At 37.9% G+C, this 24022-nt stretch overlaps 1 protein-coding gene across 1 annotated transcript in view; it reads right to left on the bottom strand.

Annotated features, from left to right (window-relative positions):
* The window catches only part of LOC126484450 (lysosomal acid glucosylceramidase-like), a 115919-nt gene that overhangs the window by 35005 nt on the left and 56892 nt on the right, over nt 1-24022 (bottom strand). The window contains exons 3-5 of the mRNA XM_050107971.1: nt 12328-12531; nt 7324-7450; nt 1166-1319 (exon numbers count right to left, since the gene is read on the bottom strand). Of these exons, the coding sequence (XP_049963928.1) occupies nt 1166-1319; nt 7324-7450; nt 12328-12531 (485 nt within the window). The remainder of the gene's footprint in view (nt 1-1165; nt 1320-7323; nt 7451-12327; nt 12532-24022) is intronic.

The raw sequence follows: 24022 nt of genomic DNA on the forward strand, positions 1-24022 counted from the left end.
AAGCTTAGCTATTTTGAAAACACTTCCACCTTGACCTAAAAGCGAATCACAACACCCTTTCAGACATCAGATGAATCACTCAATTTCTGCAATATGAAGGTGACTGCACTGTTTTCCGTGTCTGCCCTGACATGCTTTATAGAACCTTGGTTGCTAGCACTGCCACATGCCATCTATGGATGGTTATCACACACTGATGTCAGCCATAGGCAGCAGTCACATTAATGTGTCTGGACTCTGTATAAAGCTTATGTAAGTTGAATATCCATGTATTTATAACTTTAAAAAGACAGATGTATGTCATGTTTCTCATCTAATCATTCCTGAATCTGCTGGCATGTCATGGGTGTTCTGCCAGTTCATCCTTCCATTAATAACACACGTTTCTCTGGAGGTGGTAGCTGCAATAGGTGATGGTGGAAATATGTTTAGCACAGATTTAACAATGGGGCCATTACAGGGTAAAGGGAATGAGAGAACTGACTTACTAGCCACACAACTAACTAAAAACTAACTCTGCAAGCAGGCCCCAAGGATAACAAAATGATTACTTATTCTGACTATGCCACTGATGTTACTCAGTGGCAGTATGGCTGTTAATGTCGGCATTTCAAACTGGATCCTGCATTTCTCATTAAAGTAGCTCGTGAGTCTGAGCAGATCATTCCACCAAAGAAGAATGCCAGATATTGAGCCTGACCCTCCATGTGGTAGACAAAGATGTTGACCTCTCAGATAAATCAGCAGATAAACAAAGACCTATAGATTATTAGTAGGAGCATACTAGAATTTGAATCTTGGTTGTTAGGCCACCATCACTCTCTATTCATTCCTTGTACCCTGTATCACTCCTAATGATTCTGCTACTTTCATGTTTATCCTTATTATTTAATTGTATTTCAGTGTATCATGATAAAGAATTTTAAAATGCTCAAGATCAAACTTACATAAATACTGCTGCAATAAGCTTTGAACCTCTTTGGACCTAAAATGTGATTCACAATCTTAATTTGGATTCACCATCATGTAAGTATCACAACTTTCTGTTTATGAATGTCACAAAATTTGACACTCTGATGTATGTGGTCTACATAAATCCAGCATATTATGTAGCAATGAATGGAAATGATGATATAAATACAATGAGTATGAATTAATTTGTTACCTTTATGTTGTAGTCTTCTTCTGTTAAACTAAAGTGTGAAAGACTTGTATCATTTTCATAATCATCATATGAATATGCATGAGTAGAAAAGTCACAGCCACCTATTGGCACTCTTCCCATACTTAGTTCAATCCCAGAGGTTGAAAAATAAGACCTGTAAAAAGTGGAAAATTAGCTGTTGTGACGGTGTAGCACATGTAAATCAAACTTTGTAATTCAAGTAAGTACTGTGTTACCTACAGCATGCTTATCCAATAAGCAATGCCCATTGTAGATATGAAGAGCTGTAGAGAGGGATGTGTCAAAAATTACAATGGGACTACATAAATCATTTAACATGTTATGGGAAATAATGCAGTTGTGGTGACAATAGTGATGTGATTGAACACCAAAAGTAAGACTATTGCATAAAATGTATTGTCTTTTCTGTATTGTATTCTTTGTGTAGCATGGACTATCAAAGCACTGTCACATGGATGTCTTTTGTGTGGTGACTATAGGTGCCTCAGTTCACATAGGATTCCAGTCAGATACCCAGTTCCGAATGTAATGGACCTTAACTGAAGTGTGGGGCACTCATGCATCTTCAACGTTGTTGACTGAGCAGGAGCTTTCTTGAAGATGCCAGTGGCAAAGAGGGATAAGCATGAAACTGCCACAACTATACCATTTGGGCTTTTTGAACACAATATGGTGCCTGTCAACCTCCACAACGCAGCACAAACATGGCAGAATTTTACTCATTAAGTCCTGCAAGACTTGGCATTTACATTTTGTTACATGGCTGATATCCTAATTGTTTCCAAAACTCTTTAACATCATCATCATCATTTACACGACAGGTTTTCAACAGGTTCAAAGTTCTGGAACAACGATAAATGTGTATAAACATTTTTTTCCTTCAAAGCAAGACATGTAATTTGTGGGACACAAGTTCTCAAAAGCTGTAACCACACCGCTGCCAAGAAAGTGATCGACATTCAACAACTTTCTCCTCCACAAGTGTTTAAAGGACGGCAGCATTTCTTAGGCATTCTCAATTATTACAGACATCACATTCCACATTTAGCAGCACTTCAGGAGCCATTTAATCTTTTGCTTACTGAAAAACACACCTCCAGAAACTGACTTGTTCATTGGAAAGCTGTGGAGATACTGCCTTTAATTCACTAATGCCATCTTATTGGTATATGCTACCCAAAGGGCACCTCTGGTTTTAATGGTTGATGCAAGTCCTATTTCACCAAATTACTGAGCTCAGTTCGCCTTGTCATCATTTTTCAGTTCACCACCAACATCCAACATGCCGATGGCATGCCACTGTGATGGCTAACTGTCTGTTACAGGATTGTGAATTGCTCACTGCCAATTGGAGTGCTGTGGCCACTGATCAAGAGTCCAACCCTTTCCTTCTGCAGTGTCTTCAGGATCCATCATCCACAGGATTGCATCTGGAGCTCCTCCTGCTACAAGGTTCTAAGCAAAATGTTTGGTGTGATACATGCGTGCCATAACCTAGCTCACTTGGGTATCAAAGCTGCTTCAAAATTGCTTACTGATAAAAGTAGTCTGTCACAGTTTGCAGCATGACTGACACAATGGGCAAGATGTTGAAGCTGCCAAGCTACAAAAATAACAGGTACCTGTCTCCTCTTCCCCTGCCCAGTCAGGATGTTTCGCCTATATCCACTTGGATATTGCAGGTCTTCTTTCTGCTGAGTGTTGTGCATATCATTGGTACCCGCGTACCACTTCCAAAAGACACACGGAATAGGGACAAATGATTTTAGTCTTTTGTGTTGAATTTGTTCAGTGGCTTGAAGTACTCATTTTTACAGGTCTACAAAAACATTTTCCATATACAAGTATATCTGAGTGAGAACTAATGGTTGTCATCTAATGGAATTCATCATTTTGCTAAATTATTTCAGTGGTGCAGTTTATCTTTATGTTCTTCTGACTACATCCCCAGTACTTATTGAGTTTCTACCCATCATTCTGCAAGGGAACATGTGGCTCCAGCATCATCATATTCTGCCACTTTTCGGCTTGGATGTACAAGTAAAACAAAATGACACCTCTTACACTATTTGTGCTACATGGCCAACACAATTGACTGACTCAGAGTCTGTAGGTTTCTTTCAGGGGTAGCATGTTGAGCATATTCAAAGAAGTTTCAGACTTTCTGTCTGTTGATGTTAACTAAAAGGTGTACAACTTTGCTTCCGCCATTTGCCGATAGGTGGCGACAGCGGTAAGTAGCAGTCGAAAGAAACAGATCATAGGTATTAGGCAGTTAGCTTGCACTTTGGCCAACATAAACTCATTCAAACATTAGTCGATTTCTGTCTGCATCACCAAGTTGTACTTGATTGAAAATGTCTGTTTACGAGCCTAATTCTCGTCATTTGAGGCAGGTATTACTGTTTTATTTCAATATGAAGAAAACAGTGGCTGAGTCTCATCGAATGCTCTCAAGTACGTATGGTAAGGATGCTATTAGTGAAAGAATGTGTTGTGAGTGGTTTCAATGCTTCAAGAACGGTGATTTTAATGCCATAGACTGGCATAGTGGTGGAAGAGAGAATGTTTTCGAAGATGCAGGATTGGACACATTGCTAAGTGAAGACTAGCGTCAAACTCAAGAAGAATTGGCACAATTAGTGGGAGTGACACAGCAAGCCATTTCAAAATGTCTCAAGGCTATGGGCATAATTCAGAAAGTAGGAACTTGGGTCCTGTTTGAGCTGAAACCAAGATACGTTGAACAGCATTTGTGTATTTGTGAACAGCTGCTTCAGAGGTAAAAACACATAGTGACTAGGGATGAAAACTGGGTTCATTATGAAAACCCTAAATGCAAAAAGTCATGGGGATATCCCGGCCTTGCTTCCATGTTGATGGCCAAACCGAATATTCATGGCTCTAAGATCATGCTCTGCATTTGGTGGGACTAGCTCGGCGTCATGTACTATGAGGTATTAAATCACAGGTGGTTGTTACTGAACACAATTAATGCATTTGAGCAGAGCATTAAAAGGCAATTGACCACAATACAGTGAGAGGCACAATAAGGTGATTTTGCAGCATGACAATGCTCGACCCCACATTGCAAAAGAGGTCAAAACGTACTTGGAAATGTCAAAATGGGAAATCCTACTCCACCTGCCAGATTCTCCAGACATTTCTCCCTCTGACTATCACCTGTTTAGATCAATGTGCATGGGCTGGCTGACCAACACTTCTGATCTCATTAAGAAGTCACAAATTGGATCGATTCGTGGATCGCTTCAAAAGATGAACAACGTTTTCGACGTGGGGGTCATACACTGCCTGAAAGAGGGGAGAAAGTAGTGGCCAGTGATGGAAAATACTTTTAATGATACATGTGTAACCAATTTATTTCATTAAAGCCTCAACTGTTGTGAAAAAACAGCAGAAGCAAAGTTTTACACCTTGTACAATCGACAATATTTTGACTGAGTACCCACCAGTCATCTTTAAATGAGTCACTGAAGTCTTAAATAGCTACCATCAAAATGGCTAGCAGATTCCCAGTGAAGATATGATGGATTGTAGTTAGCACTGACCAGCAGTGTTCAAATTTCCTTATTAAAATGTCATAGTCAACTAGGTCAAAAGCTTTAGAAATGCTGCAGACTAAACCAATAGGATTTTGGCCTTGATCTAACCCAACTGAGATTATACATTCAAATGCAGCTGTTAATGTCAATTTTATTTTGTGAAATAATCTAAACTAACTACCATTAATGATGTCTTTTCTTTCAAAATATGACATACATCTAACATACATTATTTTTTGAGAACTTTTGAGAAAAAGAGTAGCAGGCCAACTGTCAAGATTCTAACTATTTTCATTCTACCCAGAAAACTACCTTCCTTCAGACATGAATAAAGTAAATAGTGAAACGGTTTGGCCGTTTCATCATCAGAAACACTTCTGGAATGTGTATTTTGGAATGGTGATCAGCTGGACTGCTGCATCCGCATGATGTCTTCTCTTGGCTCAAACTGTGTTCCTTTTAGGGACATTTCTGCTGAGCCAATAACAAAAAGTCTCATAGAGTCAAGTCTGGAGAGTAGGGAGCTTGAATAACCACAAGAATATTGTGTTTGATGAGGAAGTTCTGAATCAGAGACCTAGAATGGGCAGTTGTGTTATCATGATGGAGCACTCAAGTTCTTGCTGTTCACAGATCCAGTCATTTTCAACATACAGCATCATGAAGGTGCCTGGGGCCTCCTGGAACATTCCTTTGTGAATGTTTGGTCTTGTGTTTTGTACTTATGATGCAGCACCCCATGAGAGTCTAAGAAAATGGCCAACTTGACCTCAACATTGCTGTGGAGCTGCTGTGTGTTTTTTGACCTCATGAATGTTGGGTGTTTCACCTATGATGACACACATCATGCTTTCTGGATCAATCCATAAACACTCAGCTCACTGTCTGTGTTCATGATGTTTAGAAAGTTGGGGTTACTTTTTGCATTGTCCAGCATATATTGTGTGGTTTCCAGATGCCACTGCTTCTGCTGCATTATCTGCTGTTTCAGTGTGAAGTTTGTGGATAGTCTCCTCATACATAAATTGTTGGTCAAAATTGAATGAACTGATCCTGCTTACCCCTACCTAATCAAAAAGTTCTTGTACTGTGATAGAACGATCTTCTATGACCTAAGTCTACAATGTCAATTCAGCTTGTTGAGGATTTGCCTAAACATGGTTCGCTGTCAACTAACATAAAACCATTTTAAGCAGTTTTACCACTCCTCTGTCCATGAATTTTTCATGACATTGTCCCTGAAAGCCTTTTGAATCTTGTGAATGGCTTCATTTGGGTATTGTCAAGTTTTTGGCGAAATGTGATGCAATATTTCTACTAAATTTACTAGAAACTGATGGGCACTTATTATACATCCTCACTGGTAGGCTGACTGGCAGTGACTGATGCTTTCTGCTGATGGGAAAAAATTCATGACTGTGTGTGAATGGCCCCCACCACAGAAAGTCACCTGTGACTTATTGATTTATGAGAGAAAGAAGGTTTGATACTTTTTGAACACATTTCATACAGCTCTTTCCTCAGATTAAGATGAAGTAGACAACTTTACTAGGCAACAAAATGATATGCCTCTACACTGATTAATGATGTATGAGAAAGGTTAAATGATGTTTTACCCAAATTGCATGAGAGCAGATTACCTGACTTTTTTTGCCTGGCCTCTACATTCACCTGTTCTGACACCACTCATGTTGCAAATGGTGTTCACACACAACATTGTCTGAGGATCTGTTCTGAGTTGTTGCTTCTTTTCATATATCATTTATCGATTTACATAAAAGCTGATAAATATTGCTTAGCTTTCAATTAATTATATTATTTTTGAAACACCCATTACAATGAGTACCTTTGGTAGATTGCCAGAAAATCTGATGAATTCTTCTCGGGTTATCAGCCGAGTTGTGGTGTTGTCTTGTCACAACATTTCAATGAGTTTTGTAACCATAATCTTCTGGACTTCACCAGAAGATGATGAGTACAAAACTCATTGAAACATTGTGACAAGATGACGCCACCACTCGGCTGATAACCTGAGAAGAATTCATTGGTGGAATACACCGAGAAAGACTGCAATCGCATATTTGCCAGAAAATGTAATTTAAGAATAAACATGCAACTAATTTAATCTAATTTTGCATTATGATGCTTGCTCACTTTTTATTTCCTGACTTATTATTTAACTATTTGTGAACACATACTGTGTAAACCTCAATTTAGCATAGTAAGAATTGATACAAATAAATGAACAGTTTTTGAAGCTAAAAGAACATAACTGACACTTTATGGCATACTTCAAATATGTGCAAAGTTCCAAAACAATATGTTTGAGAGAATATGAGTTACTTGGTAAAAACTATCTTCTTTGTAAGGTCTGTCATTCTGTTAGTTTATTGCTGTGGCATTGACTAATCCTCTATTTCAATAGTTGATATAAGATAAATCAAGAATAAATCTTGGTATATCTTCAGTGTGATTATTTCTGAATTGTTAGTTATGAAGTACAGGTTGCATTCCAGACACTTTGTATCTAAATATCATTAATATTTACGAAACAGCAGATGTATTAGCAATTACCTCATGAGGTTTATCTGAGAACCATTGGAAAGAGAAGCTACATTTATCCCAGCTGAGTCAGTGAATGCAGTCCCAAAGCCATGTATTGTTTGATATGTGGTAGTTGGATCAACAGTCAGCTTTAAACCTAAAAAATAAAGAAGAATAAGTTGTATCACAAACAGGTAACATTTTTTTCTTTGGAGTTACCATGAAATTTGGAACATTATGGCTAAAAGTATTAATTATGTATGTCATGGGGTCTGTTGATTTTTTTGTAGTGCAGTTAAGCAGAAACAACAGTAGATGGAATTTAAAAAAAAAACTAGAAATAATCATGATATAATAATGGTAGTCTGCTGAGTATGATTTAAATTGTTATTGCCATAAAATAAAAATATTGACCTATATTTAAACCTACATAAAAGATGGAAAAGAAGAAGAAGGGCAGGAGGACAAAGTCGTCTGAGGAGAAGAAAGATAGGTAAGGATAAAAAAAAGGAACTTTTCATAATAGAAGTTTTTTTCTTCTTCCATAACCTTTTTAAACTAATTAGTTATAAGCTTCATTCACTTAAATTGCTCTCCTAATAATACAAATGAAAGAGCTTTGCTGAAGCATACAGTTGAAAAAGTGTACCTTTGGAAAACCACAGTGCAAAAAACTGTTCATGCCATATAATTTGGAAGATAACAATTTTGACTATTTGGCACAATCAACCACTGAGAGAAAAGATAATTTAATCTTATTGGCTGCATGTACTGAGAATATTTGTAGTTGTTTGAGTGTTGTCATTAGCACACAACAAAAACCTTAACACATCGTGGTTGTTATTGACTTCTTTCAAGATATACAGCTTGATCATAAAACATTTTATGATTGTGTAGACTGTCATTCTGCATAAGTTTACAGTTCCTGCTAGCATCTGTCTTGAGATATTAAAATCATTCCAGCATTTAAGTGAGTGAGAGAAGTGAACTACAAAAATTAAGGTTTTCTGAGACTTTTAGTTCTTTACAAAATACTTTAAGCTCTTCCTCTCTGATATGAAGGCCTCCCATTAACCAGATTCATTCCATATCATTCAAGGAAGCATTACACTAACCACACAAACTACACAAGAGTCTCAGAAAGTACTATACTGTTTCCTTTTAACTGAATTGCCCAGACATGGTGTACTCACCCTTGTGACTTGACAGAAAATTGGTTTCTTATGCTTAACTTCATTCGCACTGTCTATACTACTGCTCGCTTATATTTTTAACTAAAATGCTGTTTGGGTTTTTACAATGGCACAGAAAAAAAAACTGTGATGCCTGTCTTGTCGTGGGATCTTGATTTTAGCTATGCAGCTGTAAACCCTTCGATCACACAGCTATATAAATCATCGTACACCAATGGAGTCACAGCAGCACTCTTCAATAACCCTGTCCATCCCCAAGACTTTCTAGAGCCAAGGACAGTAGCAGCATCTACTGCATTCCTTGTGCTCTTACAATGGCTTTTAGCATGAGCAAATATTGGGTCATTAAACAACGTGGGGTGCAATTTTACCCTGCTTGGTGTTTCATCTGCTACATATCCCCTGCAGTCTTGTAGTACCTGTAACAATAACAGATAAATCCTATGTTCATTGTATATGTGCATATGTGACTCTAGGAACAAATGGAAACCCTGTAGGGATGTTTTTAGAGACCCATGTAGAAACTAATGAACTAGAAAGATGAGTAATAGCCTCCAACATTGGCAAAATAAAATATTACCTCTGACTGCTGGCACAAACACAGACAAAACCTGGTGTCTCAAAGGCAACAGAAGAAGAGAGACCAAATGATTAATGATGTTTTATCAAGTAAGTTATAAGGTCTTTCCAACCCTGGAAATTCCTTTAATATCTTCATCTATAATTTTCCATGATATACCATACTACTGTGTAATAACCTGAAGTAAATGAGAAATCCTTGCAGGTATACACATCTAACTGTTGTTGCTGGAGTGTAATATCATAGACTTCAATAGCAATGACACATTATATTTGAAACCAGACACTCTTCATGCTGTGGTCACAGTTGAAACGTGATGCTGGGAGAAAGTTAGCAAAGTTCTACTTTTCACTAAAATCAGTAAAAAAGAACTGAAACCTAAAAATTTGGTGCTGATCTACAAAACATGCCTGCTCAAATTTGGAACTCACTTTTGCTTTGTATGAATGCCGAATTCACAGCTATGCTGTACTCACAATCATGCAATGGGAAAATGATCAAACATTTCTGAGGTCAATGTGTGCACCAAAGGTTACTGCAACTGAGCAACAAACAACAATTCACTGACCTCCTTCACCTTTCCTTGTGTGACTCCACAACTGGTTGTTTCCAAGCAGAATCTCAGAATGATCTGTAACACAATTACCGGTACTATGAACATTTCTTTCTGTCAATGAACAGTTCATTACCCCTAGTGTCTCTCAATATTCACTAAGTCTTCCAGATTTTTACAGTGAATTCAGTTTGTCTGAGAGGTTCCAGTTTTTTCAGACAATGTGTGCATGTGTGTGTGTGTGTGTGTGTGTGTGTGTGTGTGTGTGTGTGTGTGTGTGATTCATGCTAACAAGTCCAAGTTGGCTACTGCATGCAGAAAGATGCCAATGTGCTCTTGAGTTGAAATGCATAATGGAATAACACAGTGTATATGGTTAATATGTGTGACAAACTTTCCCCATGGGAAGGGTGCTGCATTATTCTGTGATATGAATTAGGTATAAGACTTTAAAACTCCTCTGTAAATTCAGGTAGTTGGCATGATACAAGCTTTATATTTTGATATCCCAGAAAATCCTAATATATGGATCCATTTCTGTTTCCATAGTGTTATCCAGTATTCATTTATTTGAGTAAATAACTAGATGCTGTTGTATTATGGTGAACAAGAGGAATATTTACTGAATCAACCCTTGTGTGTATTGTGGTTTTCAGTAGAATGACTGGTTCAATGCAGCTCTCCACACTAGTCTATACTGTGGAATTCTCTTGATCTGTGCATAACCACTGTAAACAATTTAATGAATGACAATGACTGGAGAATGTGGTACTATGATTACCACACTCAATTGGCATTCAAGAGGAATGAGACTTACATTGAGGTGAGAAGTTTTAGAATAGTGATATGCACATACACAGAAGGTGGTAATATCATGTACAAATGATATAAAAGGGCAGTGCATTGGTGGAGCTGTCATTTTTGTTCAAGAGATATACATAAAAAGATTTCTGAAGTGATGACCACACAACAGGAACTAGCAGACTCTGAATTCACAATGGTAGTTGGAGCTAAATGCATGGGGCATTAAATTTTGAAAACTGTTAGGGAATTCAATATTCTGAGATCCACAGTGCCAAGAGGGTGCCGAGAATACAAAATCTGAGTTAATACTTCTCACCATGGACTACACAGTAGCCAATGGCCTTCACTTAACTACTGAGAGCAGCGGCTTTTGCTTAGAGTTCTCACTGCTAAGAGACAAGCAATGATGTCTGAAATAACTACAGAAATCAATGTGGGGTGTACGATGAATGTATCTGTTAGGACAGTGTGGCAAAATTTGGCATTAATGGGCTATGTTAGCAAACAAGCAATGCAAGTGCCTTTGCTAACACCATGCCGTCGCTTGTAGTGTCTCCTGCCTTGTGACCATATCAGTTGGACAATAGATGACTCTAAAACTGTGGCCAGGTCGGATGAGTCCCAATTTCAATTGGTGACAGCTGCTGGTAAGGTTCAAGGGTGGAGCTCACTCCACAAAGCCATGGACCCAAGTTGTCAAGCTGGTATTGACTCCATAATGGTGTGGGCTGTGTTTACATGGAATGGACTGGGGCCTCTGATCCAACTGAACTGATCATTGACTAGTGATGGTCATCTTCAGCTGCTTGGAGACTATTTGCAATCGTTCATGGACTTCATGTTCCCAAATAACGATGAACTTTTTAAAAATGACAATGCGCCATGTCACTGGGCCACAATTGTTTGCAATTGGTTTGAAGAACATTGCGGACAGTTTGAGTGACTGGTTTGGCTACCCATATTGCCTGATATGGGACATAATCAAGAGATCAGTTTGTGCACAAAATCCTGCACTGGCATCTGCAGTTATGGACAGCTATAGAGCCAGTTTGGCCCTATATTTTGCAGAGGACTTCTAGCGACTTGTGGAGTCCATGCCATGTCAAGTTGCTGCACTATGGTGGGCAAGAGGAGATGTGACATGATATTAGGAGGTACCCACGACTTTTGTCATTTCAGTGTATGCTTTTATTGTGCCATGCAGGCTTACTTTTTTAATGGTTTCACTAAATTGCTTAAGGCAAATGCAGTTACTGTTTCTTTGACATGGACATGGCTGATTTCCTTTCTCTTCCTTGTCATATTTGAAATTATGCTCCATCTCTAATTCCCATACTGTAAACAGGAATTAAACTTAAATCTTATTTTTTCATCATCAAAATTGGAACTGAATAGTAGATCCATAATTTGTTCATTGATAGAAGATAGAAATAACATCTGTTCACTGGAGAAAATGCGTAAAAAGAAGAGAATTTTTCATCCATGTCATTACATTTGATTCCAATGAATCTATAAGCAATAAATGAAAGGAAGATCAGTTAAATGACTTTTGAAATATCTTTGCTCTTGTAGGAAACAGTTGTGTGGCAGAGGATTAATAGTAGCTCAAAATCTTTCTCTCTCTCTCTCTCTCTCTCTCTCTCTCTCTCTCTCTCTCTCTCTCCCTCTCTATCTACCTATCTCTCTCTCCTCCTCCTCATCTTCCACATTATCCATATGTCATGAGAATCCTTACAAATATGTTTATGGCAACAAAGGAATTAAAGTATTCAACTGATTGTCCCAACAATACCAAAATTGGAGTAAAGGACTGTTATTGACTATTAATAACAACAGCATCACAACACCCATATAGTCTCATATCATGTTGCAGAAAAATTATTTAGCAGTTTGCATTTACTTACGAAAAATGTTTCTGGTAGAAGTAAATGAACCAGTGCTCTTGTTGAATCGTAAGCCATCTTCATTTGAAGTGTAGAGCAAATATTGGCCTGAAGGAACAGGTGCTGGTTTATCAACGGTATCACAGTATGTCGCATTGCAGACACAGACAATCTTGTTGTCACCATAGTATTTTGGTACACATTGTTGGTCTGCTGCTACTATCACTGAAAATAAACACAAAATTATCTAATATAAGACAAAACACAACTTGCAGCATTGGAGTGAATTGAAGCACAGACAATACAGAGTGACGTATCATTCAGAATGTTATACTGTCAGAGCAGGAAAAACTTTTATTACAAAATTTATTTATTGCTTAATGTATAAAATGAAAATGAACTAAATATTGAATTTATGGACAAATTAATAATAATGAAATAAACTTTACAATTGTGTTTATTTATAGCTGTGTAAAACATGAAAGAATTGAATCAGCAACCTTTTTTCAGTGCATCTTTCCTTCCAAATAAATTTTAACTGCTTGAGAAATTATATTTCAATTCCATAATAATTAAGATATCTGGTTCCTCAGAATAAAAGAATAACTTCTGGAAATAGCAAACACTTAGGAATAACTAAATTTTCTTTTCCATTCTTTTAATAAAATTTCAGACAAAAACTTCATAGTTTCAACTTTAGACAAGTGCACTAATGTGCACCACGAACAAATTATCTGATGGGGAAATTGGTAGATGTGATGTACATGAGCAGACAAACAAATGATTACAATTTTGGAATAGCTGAATGATTTATTCAACAGAAAGAAAACAAATTGAGCAAGTCAATACATGTTGGTCCACTCTGACCCTTATGCAAGCAGTTAATCAGCTTGGCATAGATTGATAGAGTTCTTGGATGTCCTCCTGAGGGATATTGTGCCAAATTCTGTCGAATTAGTAAGTTAGATCACCAAAATCCCGAGCTGGTTGGAGGGCCCTGCCCATACTGCTCCAAATGTTCTCAGTTGGTCAGAGACCCAGAGACCTTCTTGACTAAGGTAGGGTTTGGTAAGTACAAAGACAAGCAGTAGGAACTCATGCCATGCGCAGGTGGGCATATCTGGATGTGATGTAAGCCCAGGAAGGCTTGCCGTGAGGGGCAACAAAATGGGGAATGGAATATCATTCGTGCTGTGCTGTAAGAGTGCTGGGGGTGACAACCAAAGACGTCCTGCTATTAAATGAAATGACACCCCAGATCATCACTCTTGGTTGTCAGGTCATATTGTGGATGACAGTCAGGTAGGTATCCCACCACTGTCCAGGGTATCTCCAGACACATCATCAGTAGTCATAGGGCCACAGTTTGAAGTGGGACTTATCACTGCAGACAACTCTACTCAAGTCAGTGAGATTTCAGGCTTAATGTGACCAACACCACTGCAAATTGGCTTGTTGGTGTACAGAGGTCAATGGTAGTCAGCACAAGAAGAGGCATGAGCTCAGCCTCCTTTCTGTGAGCCACCTTTCAATGGTCCTTGTGGTCCCTGAAGCACCTGTCATACATCAGATTGATGATAACAATGAATCTAGGTCACTAAGCACCTCTCTGACGATTGCTCGGTCCTCACATTCTGTTGTGTTTCTAGGCCAACTGCATCATTCTTGATGCTATGTTCGGCCATGGTTCACCTATTTTTCTATTCAAATATTGAGTGATTCACTGACTACTACTATCAGCTTCTTTGAGCTCACCTACACATTCTCTCTCATAAGTTGACATCTGTGTGTATTGTTCATGAACCTGTCTGCGATGTGTAGTTACTGTCCAACTGAGTATGTGGAATGAAATTCACAAAGACTTTAGGCTCTGGTACTGACATGTTCCCTGTTTACTATCCTTGCCAGCTGAGCAATGAAATTGCACTGCATCATCAGGCAATCATCCACTGGCTGCCAATTTTGCATTTTTCATCGATGCCTGTATGAATATCAGTTTGTGACAAATTTGCATAATTTCTTTTTTTGTCTTAAGAGTGTACATTGAACTAAGATATAAATAGTTGCATCAAAGGAAAATCAAAGTTAAGTAAACTAGCCTAACAAAATAATGAGACAGAACTGTTGGTCACTACTTACTTTTACAGGCCAAAATGTTTAGTACTTCTGACTGACACATATAACAGTGAAAGTGATGACACCAACATACCTCTTGAAACTATTAATTCCTTCTTCAGGAAGCAGAGAGAGATAATTTGCAGAAAAAGAAGGGAGGGCAAGTTACTCAGGTCCCAGGATAAGAAGAACCCCGTGTTGTGAGGATGAAGGTAGACAGGTCTTCTATCTATCCTCAGTGTGTAGACAGTATGTTTCCTTCCCCAATAATACTTAATAATGCCAGAGACTGACCAGAAGCTACTTCATAACTAACTCTAGCACAAATAGCCCTAATGCAGCACAGAAAAAGAAAACACAGCAGTTAACAATAACTTCTACATGGATATTGCACTCATCATTATCTGATCATTATGGCTTCCAACTTTTGCCTATTCACAATTACCAAGCTCAGCGTCAATGCTATGGTCCACAAACAGAGTTTAACTTTTGTTCTTAGATGACACCATAATGAACAATGTATGTTTTACATGAGGAGAATGTAATTATTGCATAACAGTCTGAGTCTGATGCAGGCATCTACTAATTTGGCAGCTGTATGCAAGGACTAGCAGTTACCCAAAGGAAAATTACAGGCCACTGGCAAAAAGTTGCAAAATATTAAAAGTCACTTTATTTGATGTAAACTTGTCAAGTATGACATTTTTTAAGTCTCATAGAGGAAGATTTGTCAGTCAAACTGAAGATATTAGACGTTCAGGATGAGGGCAGACAGAGCTTACACAAATGGTCTTATCATTCTGTAAAGTCATAAGCTTTTTATGCATCACAGATGGAACACAAAAACATGATATATACAAGAAGCTGTAAATGTACTCATGATCTGACCAAAGGACAGAGGTAGGGTTCAAAACTATTGAATATTGCATATGTTAATTGCTACACATACTAATGTCATTATTTTATAGTAGATTGTAATACCAGTAATCCTTGACTGAGAGAGTATAGTTTTTAAAAGATGTGTACAAATTATCTTGCTGACGAACAGGAAGGTTCAGACATGTCAATATAGGAAGCATTCACATGTGTCTGATCTTATCTGTCCAACAGCAAAATAATTTGTACAATCTCACAGAAACTATACTCAATCAGTTAAGTACTTGGTGAACACTCATTGTCAGTGAATACTTCCTGCATTCATATTTTAGTAGTTTTTGACATCAGTTGTAAACATATGAAAAACACCGCCAGCTGAATGTCAACCACTACAGGGAGGCTTTAGAACACAGAGCCAATTGGCATTTTCTGTTGTAGAAGAAAAGTGAGAACTGACAAAATAGTTTAGAGATATCACAACAACAAATGGGTATGAATATGCTTGCTCCTAGTTATTAATAACTATAAGTTCTGACTTTCTCCAAAGTAATACTGAATTAAAAGGTCTGTCTGTATGTTGCAGCAGAATGTGTGTTCAGTTTGTGATAACACTATATCCTCTGCTTCAAGTGAGATATTGTCCCACAAAGCAAACGCCCCTTGGAAAACTGTAAATTTGCAGTTTTTGCCACCTTACTGATGTATGAGAGCTCTCCATGCAGGGCCATATATGGTATCTATAGACCATAAGGCTAAGCATGCAGTGGGAGCCACATCATGGGAAATCTTATGGTGACTAACCCATAAAAATAGCATTTTAGAGAAATTTTTGAAGTAAAAACCTATTACAGAACATTTAAGGTTTATTACTTAATCTTATAAAACTTTATGATAAAATTTTTGTTTTAATGAATTGATGAGATTAAAAAGACAAAAGATCTAAAATTATCTAGGTATTTAAAACAATTAATTAACATTGCTATGAACAATTGTATGTAAAAAAAGGTGAGATTCATGTCCAACAAAGAAACGAGTATTTCAGTTTTAAAATACGATATTGAAACTAAAAGCAGACATGTTTGTCAGTAATATGCAAGACAACAAAAGGAATGTATCAGCTGAACAAATTGTAACTGTAACTGATTCTAACACATTGCTTCCCCAAAGAAACAGCCTTGAAATGAAAGTTTCAAATATTCTTACTGGCTAACTGGTTTAATTTGATTTGATTTATTGATTCATCCATGGTACAATATTTGTTGCATGGATATGATTGAACAATGATTCTTGTTAAATAATATCTAATTGCTAATATTCTTTACAGTTCTTACAATTAGCTCTACAGCATTTGTATGAGTATTTGTGTCATACATTGTCACATATTATATGTTCATGGATATTAAGTTTCATAATACCTGTTCGAGGATATTATTTGGCTATTGAGGACTTCGTATTAATGATGCATCTTGTGACACAATGAAATAAAAAAAAATTGCTACACCACAAAATAATTATGCAGAGTAATGAAATTTCAGAGATACATTTGTCTAGGTAACATATTTTGGTTATGAGCATTGGTTTAATTTATTAAGTCATATGATAATGTAAGTGTGAGATAAGCCATTGCAAATATGTGCAACTGCCATAATGTTGAATGCAAGAATGTAAATTTGCATGCATCGTGTTGTACAGGTACTGTATGTCACTTTGTGGGATGGAATTCCATGCCTGTTCCACTCGGTCAGTCAATACAGGGGCAGTTAATGCTGGTTGTGGATGACGCTGGAACTGTTGTCCGATGATGCCCCATTTGTACTCAACTGCAAACAGATCTGGTGTTTGAGGACAGATTTTCTGTTCAAACAGGCCAAGGCAACATGTTGCCACTCTGAAGTGCATGTTTGGTTACAACAGTGGTATGCAGGAGAGCACTATCCTGTTGGAAAACAACACCTGGAATGCTGTTCTTGAATGGTAGCACAACAGGTCGAATCTCCTGACTGTTGTACAAATTTGCAGTCGGGGTGTGTGAGATAACCATAATAGTGCTCCTCCTGCTGTCATACGAAATTGCACCCCAGACCTAACAGGTATAGGTCCAGTTTGTCTAGCATGCACACCTGTAGGTTGCAAGCCCTCAAATGGCCTCCTTGTAACCATCACACGGCCATCAGTGGCACCGAGGCAGAACCAGCTTTCATCAAAAAACACCCTGCTCGCTAGGGAGCTCTCGCTTGATACCAATAAAGTCGAAAATGGTTTTGTTTTGGGGTCAGTGATACGCACACTGGCTCAGCTCGTCTGGCTCAGAGCTGCCCTTGAAGTAACTGATTTGTAACAGTTCGTGTGTCACTGCGGTGCCAACTGCGGCTCAAATTGCTTCTGCAGGTCCAGTATGATGTGCCAGCGCCATATGCCGAACATGACGGTTTTTCCTCTTGGTAGTGACAAGTGGCCTTCTGCAGTCCGGTCTTCTTGCGACCGTACATGTTCGTGATCACTCCTGTCAAATCTTTTCGCAGTATCGCAGAAGGTACATCCAGCTTCTTGTGGTCTTATCTACACGACCTCGTTCAAACTCGGAGATATTGGTAGTGACGTCTTTGTTGCCTTAAAGCCATTCTTGACTAACATCAACTCACCACGTCCAGTCTCAAAGGTGACTTACGCCCATGACCGTTACAGTGTGTATCAAAAGCAAACCTGATTTGGCTCCTCGGAGTGGTGCTTCTAGCGAAATATGAATAGACACCATCTTTCAGTTGCAGAAACACTATTACCAACTTTCGTTTATGGCACACAACACTTTGGTTTTGAGATTATTTTTCCATCAGTGTATCTTCATACTCTAGTTGATTTAAATTTTACTTTCAACACTATGTGTGTAGACAAAACGTTGTGCCTTTCTTCTGACATGGAGGTCCGAGGCCTGGTTTTTAATTAAGTTTTGAAAATGACCTTTATCCACTGCTTTTTTTGATCATAAGTGACAAGTGCATAATTAGCGTGACCTCGATATTAGGAATTAGATGGTGGTTTGTGTGAACTGAATTCATTTCCAACTGTCAATATTCCATTTACATTTCTTTTAAAAAGCCTTGACAGTTTTGTCAACTGAAGTGCTACGAATCTGACTGGTTGCACTGGAACTCGACGCGACACAGGTCAAGGTTGGAGGGGAGAATGCTTTATCAGCAGTCCACCGAAAAATCCTGTCTACACTACAGTTTCTCTCATTTTTTTAAATTTTTGCAGAGCATGTCCCTCGGCTGCAGCACTGATAGTCCGTGTGTAAATGCAACCCAGTTTCCTGTAGAAGTGTATCTACGGCTGTATTTGCAGAGAACGGTGACCTAGGTCAAAGATTTTTCGCCCCTCTACCCGCTCCCACTTTTTGTGTGCAAAACATTAAGTTTCCCTATTTTTTAAAAAAGGAAAGTGGTCAGTAATGGAATTACGTAGAAGAAAATCAGGACATTTGGCGTCCCAACTGAGTCTTTTTTAGGTCACCGACACAACGAGTGAAAAATCAGGACGTTCCTGATTAACCGGACACATGGCAACTCACGGAGTCATCTGAGAACCGCTTGTGAACGTCATCATCGTTGAGAAATCTCCTTCCCTTGTTCTCTCAGCTTACCGAAAAGTTGGAAAACGCGTGGTGCAAGATCTGGACCTCCTGATCAGCATCACACATCGTCTGTGTAGCCTACATCAAATTGTTGGCGCCATTTCACTATGACCGGACACATACTGCCAGAATTTCACGGTGGATCTATGTGCAATTAAGACGTTTTGCCCACAACAATTGCTCTGACCCACGTACTCCAACTTTGGGGCACTTTTCCAGTTGCTGCCCTATTTCAGATGTACGGTAGGGTGCATCTTTTATCCGTACAGTAGCAGTACGGCTGTATGTGCAGGAAACCCGGGACATGAACGCCTACCGTCTACTGACAACTCACTACTCTTTTTGCACGTTGATAGTGTAACTTACTTTTTGAGGTCCATCAGCCCCAGATCTACGATATTTCCGAACCGGGGAAAAAATTTGATAGTGGCGCGCGTACCCTCTTCCCCGAGCGTTTGAGATAAGACGTAAAAAATTTAAAAAATCAAGTTCTCAAAAAATGTTCGTTTAGTCGCGCACATCTTTCTGAAGAGCTTGATATATATAGAACATACATGTTCGATGAAATGTAAGACATGTTATTTTGTCTTAAGTGCAAAATGTTTCACACAGCATTCTTCTACCCGGAGAATAACTCTTTAGAAAATTCATTAGATACCAGCATTTTTTCTCTCTAATGTTGCTACAGCTTCACACGGCGTGCTTGCTTTTCTACGAAAGAATCTATTACATCAAAGTTCGTCAAACGTTTTTCTACATAAAAAAATCAGAATATCGTTGTCTAATACCGAAAAAGCTGTTAATACGAATAGTACCCAAGAATGGTGTGGTTTCTCGATTTGATAATGGATATTTATCACTATCTGCTAGATAAAACGAAATAGGCCTTTTTAATATTGCAGCAATTGAAACACACGCCTAATAAGCGTACTGTTTTGGCAAAAAATGTCATTTTTGTCTATCTTATTTACATAAACAACACGAAAGAATGTAAATGCCTATTAAGCCTACTACAAGAAAAAAAATTTAATGTTAGGAAATAGTTTCACATTTCATTCATATGCTACAGTTTCTCAACCATGAGATCGAAAAGCAGTAGAAGTACAAAATTTTTATATAAACTTGGAATCGTCATATTCTTCCATATAATTTGTGTGATGTACCCGTTTCTTCTCCTTCCTCGTTCTAACAAACGATTACTTCCTCCAGTTGTCAAAACGTTTTGTCCGGATAACTTCACTAACGCTTCCAGAATCACCAGTTTAGTTACCCCGAATTTATTCTCTGGTTAGGCGTTATATCGTATGCGTACAATGCGTCTTCCGCGCTATTCCGTGAATAGCTGCTACAACTGGTTCTTAGGAGTGTAGCGATGTGGCAAAAAATTTCATGTTCTTGGATGCATCGTAAAGGTTAGCTTTTTCGTGAAATGAGATACATACATTCATTCATTCTTTATTGATCCACTGAATCATTTTGTGTACAGACAGTGCTGCAAGATATGGGGCAAGTCATTATAGTAGTTAAACATTTAAAAATACATAACAACAAATTAAATGCACCTAGACTTACACAACAGTACGTTAGTTATAGATTACAAGATATAGTATTAGTATACTCATAAGTTGTTCAAAATTAAGGTCAAGAAGGCCTAACTGAAATTTAAAATTTGTGGATACATTTAAAATCATATTAAGTACAGATAAGCATTACATAATTTATATAATAGGTAAGTTTTACTAGATAAGTATAATAAATACATACAAGTAGATCAATTTTAACAGTCGGTTTGGCCTTATTGAAATTTACATTTTGAAGATCAATTATAGTGCAGAAAGATAAGTGTGCAAACATATTACATGGAAATAATCACATTAAAATATTCATGTAAGTAATAAAAAGAGTATTTTAATAATAAGGATTTAAGCCTTATTTTAAAATGTGCTGGGTTATTGATGTTTTTTATGTTTAGTGGTAGATGATTATAAAGTTTAATCGCCATGCATTTTACACTACCAGCATACAATTATACAATTTGATGGAATGGGGGAACTGAGTCAGCAAGTATTTCCCTCTAGTGTTGTGCTGGTTACAGTCCAGATTCTGGTTCAGGTTGCCAATATTTAGCTTCATAAAACTTAGTATCTCCTATACGCACTGGCATGGCAGTGGAAAAACACCTAGTTTCTGGAATAGTTATTTTCACGCGTTTCTCTGCTTTTTAAATAACATTATTCTGATAGCTTTCTTTTGGAGCTTAAATATTTCATTGGACTCAGAACTGTGGCCCCAGAATATGAGACCATATGTTAGGATTGAGCGAAAAAGAGCATAGTACACTGACGTTAGGATTTTTATATTCGTCGTTTCCCTGACTGACAAAAGCTTTAAACATGCTTTACTTAGCTTGGTAGCCAAGCTGTTAGTCTGTCTTTTCCAGCTGAGAGTGTCAGAGATAGATATTCCAAAGAATTAAGTTACATTTTCCAGGTCAATACTATTTCCAACTATCTGTATAGTTGCGATGGTGGGATTTCTGTTCTGGACTGTATGAAATGTTGGCCTACAGTCTTTTTTGCATTAAGAAGTAGCTTATTAGCTGTTAGTCATGAATCCAGTAGAGCTTGCAGCTTCAGTGCGATCATCTGAGTCAGATATCAGAATATTGGTGTCTTTGGCAAAAAGGAAGGTATTGCAAGTCGGTAGACCGATTTTATTTTCAATTTCTGCTTTTGAGGTTGATGATAAGAATAGTGAAGCAGTCGGGTTGCTCGAAAGAGGGGCTGGCATAGGGCGACTAGTAAGGTTTTCAACAGAATTTGCGTAGAAGGAGTTAAATTCATGAGCAATTTCTTTTTTGTTATTAATCAATCTTCCATTTGTTTCTAGGTTACGGCTATCTGTAACGTTTTTAGTCCTACCTGTATTAGTGTTAAATATTTGCCACATACATTTACTTTTGTTAGTTGAATTTTTGAGAAGTATGTTATAATGAAGTTTTTTTGCTGCCTCGACAACATTTCTGAATATATTTTTATAAGCAGTGAAGTACTTTTTAAAATGAACACTCCCGTAAAATTTTGTTTGGGTCAGGGAGAGAAGTCCCCTCTTTCTTTTGGAGGAAGTTATAATGCCTGAAGTGATCCACTTTCTGAAATAACAAGGAACAACTTTTTTTTAATTTTAAAGGAAAATGGTAATTGAAGTAACAGGTGAAAATGTTTAGGAAGGCTTCACACTTATCATCTACTGTTTGTGATTGGAAGGCTGTCTACCAGTTTCCTTTACTCATGTGGGATAGAAAATTTAGAATATTGTTTTCTGAAAAGTTTCTGTAATATTCGTGTTACAGGTTTGAGTTGCTGTCCCTCAAATAGAATTTCAGTTTTCATATTAATCTAACTTTGCTTGACTTTTATGGTGACTTTCTTTTTAGTGATTTTTGTAAAGCCTCTAAGGAATAATGGCTTTCGTAATTACAACAACTAAAATGTTATTCTGTAACTTACCGTCGCCGAAAAGGGAAACACCAGACATCGATATTTAAAAGAGACAGTTTGCTGGTCTGAAAGGACGCATGTTATTATACGAGACCCTAATAAAATTTTAATTAACGCCATTATCCTTCGTCAATTATCTTAGCGCTGTTTGCTACGAAATATTACCTACACAAATACAATTTTTTTACGACATAAGCCTAATTGCTTATGTCGTAAATAAAACATCGATACTTCTGATGACTTACTTTAGCAACTAAATAATTGCACAGTGTCTGGTAGATTACGCTAAGACATTATTCTCAAAACTCTAATAGACAGAACAGAAGAATAATGACAATGTTTTTGTCTTCTGTTTCAAAAATAAAAATTATATGAGATACTACCGCTTATGCCTGTCACATGTATATGAATTAATTTTTTGCCGCTACTCGGCATATTTATTTCATACAAACTTTTTCTTTTCCCTTAGATCTATTACAACTGAGAAGATAATATATACTCTTTCTTAACTGTTATTCCTGTTAGTCGTTTATTTCCATTCTGGTAATCTGACTCTATGGATTTCGCTAATAATTATTATAACGCTTATCATTCACACACCCAATCAACCACATAAACAAACAGCGATGACATTCACCTGTTCGGGCTTATTCGGATCACCCCGTATAGCCCCGTCCCCTTTTGTCTGCGTAAAAGTGTTTTTATTTCTAGATGCGATGGGGATTCCAGTGGCAGAGACATCGCGTACTCTACAAACGTATTCAAAAAACAACTTATGATTCGTTTTGAAATCAACTTAGAATGTGTTCAAAAATGTTCAAAAAACCAACAGGGATGAGTTTCAAAATCATACACTACTGGCCATTAAAATTGCTACACCAAGGAGAAATACAAATGATAAACGGGTATCCATTGGACAAATATATCATACTAGAACTGATATGTGATTATATTTTCACGCAATTTGGGTGCATAGGTCCTGAGAAATCAGTACCCAGAACAACCACCTCTGGCCTAATAACGGCTTTGATACGCCTGGGCATTGAGTCAAACAGAGCTTGGATGGCGTGTACTGGTACAGCTGCCCATGCAGCTTCAACGCGATACCACAGTTCATCAAGAGTAGTGTCTGGCGTATTGTGACGAGCCAGTCGCTCGGCCACCATTGACCACACGTTTTCAATTGGTGAGAGATCTGGAGAATGTGCTGGCCAGGGCACCAGTCGAACATCTTCTGTATCCAGAAAGGCCTGTACAGACCTGCAACATGCTGTCGTGCATTATCCTGTTGAAATGTAGGGTTTCGCAAGGATCGAATGAAGGGTAGAGCCACGAGTGGTAACACATCTGAAATGTAACGTCCACTGTTCAAAGTGCCGTCAATGCGAACAAGAGGTGACCAAGACTTGTAACCAATGGCACCCCATACCATCATGCCGGGTATAGCGATGACGAATACATGCTTCCAATGTGCGTTCACCGCGATGTCGCCACACACAGATGCGACCATCATGATGCCGTAAAGAGACCCTGGATTCATCCGAAAAAATAACGTTTTGCCACTCGTGCACCCAGGGTCGTCGTTGAGCACACC

The sequence above is a fragment of the Schistocerca serialis genome, chromosome 6, assembly GCF_023864345.2.
Source record: "Schistocerca serialis cubense isolate TAMUIC-IGC-003099 chromosome 6, iqSchSeri2.2, whole genome shotgun sequence".
Taxonomy (NCBI): Eukaryota; Metazoa; Arthropoda; class Insecta; order Orthoptera; family Acrididae; genus Schistocerca; species Schistocerca serialis.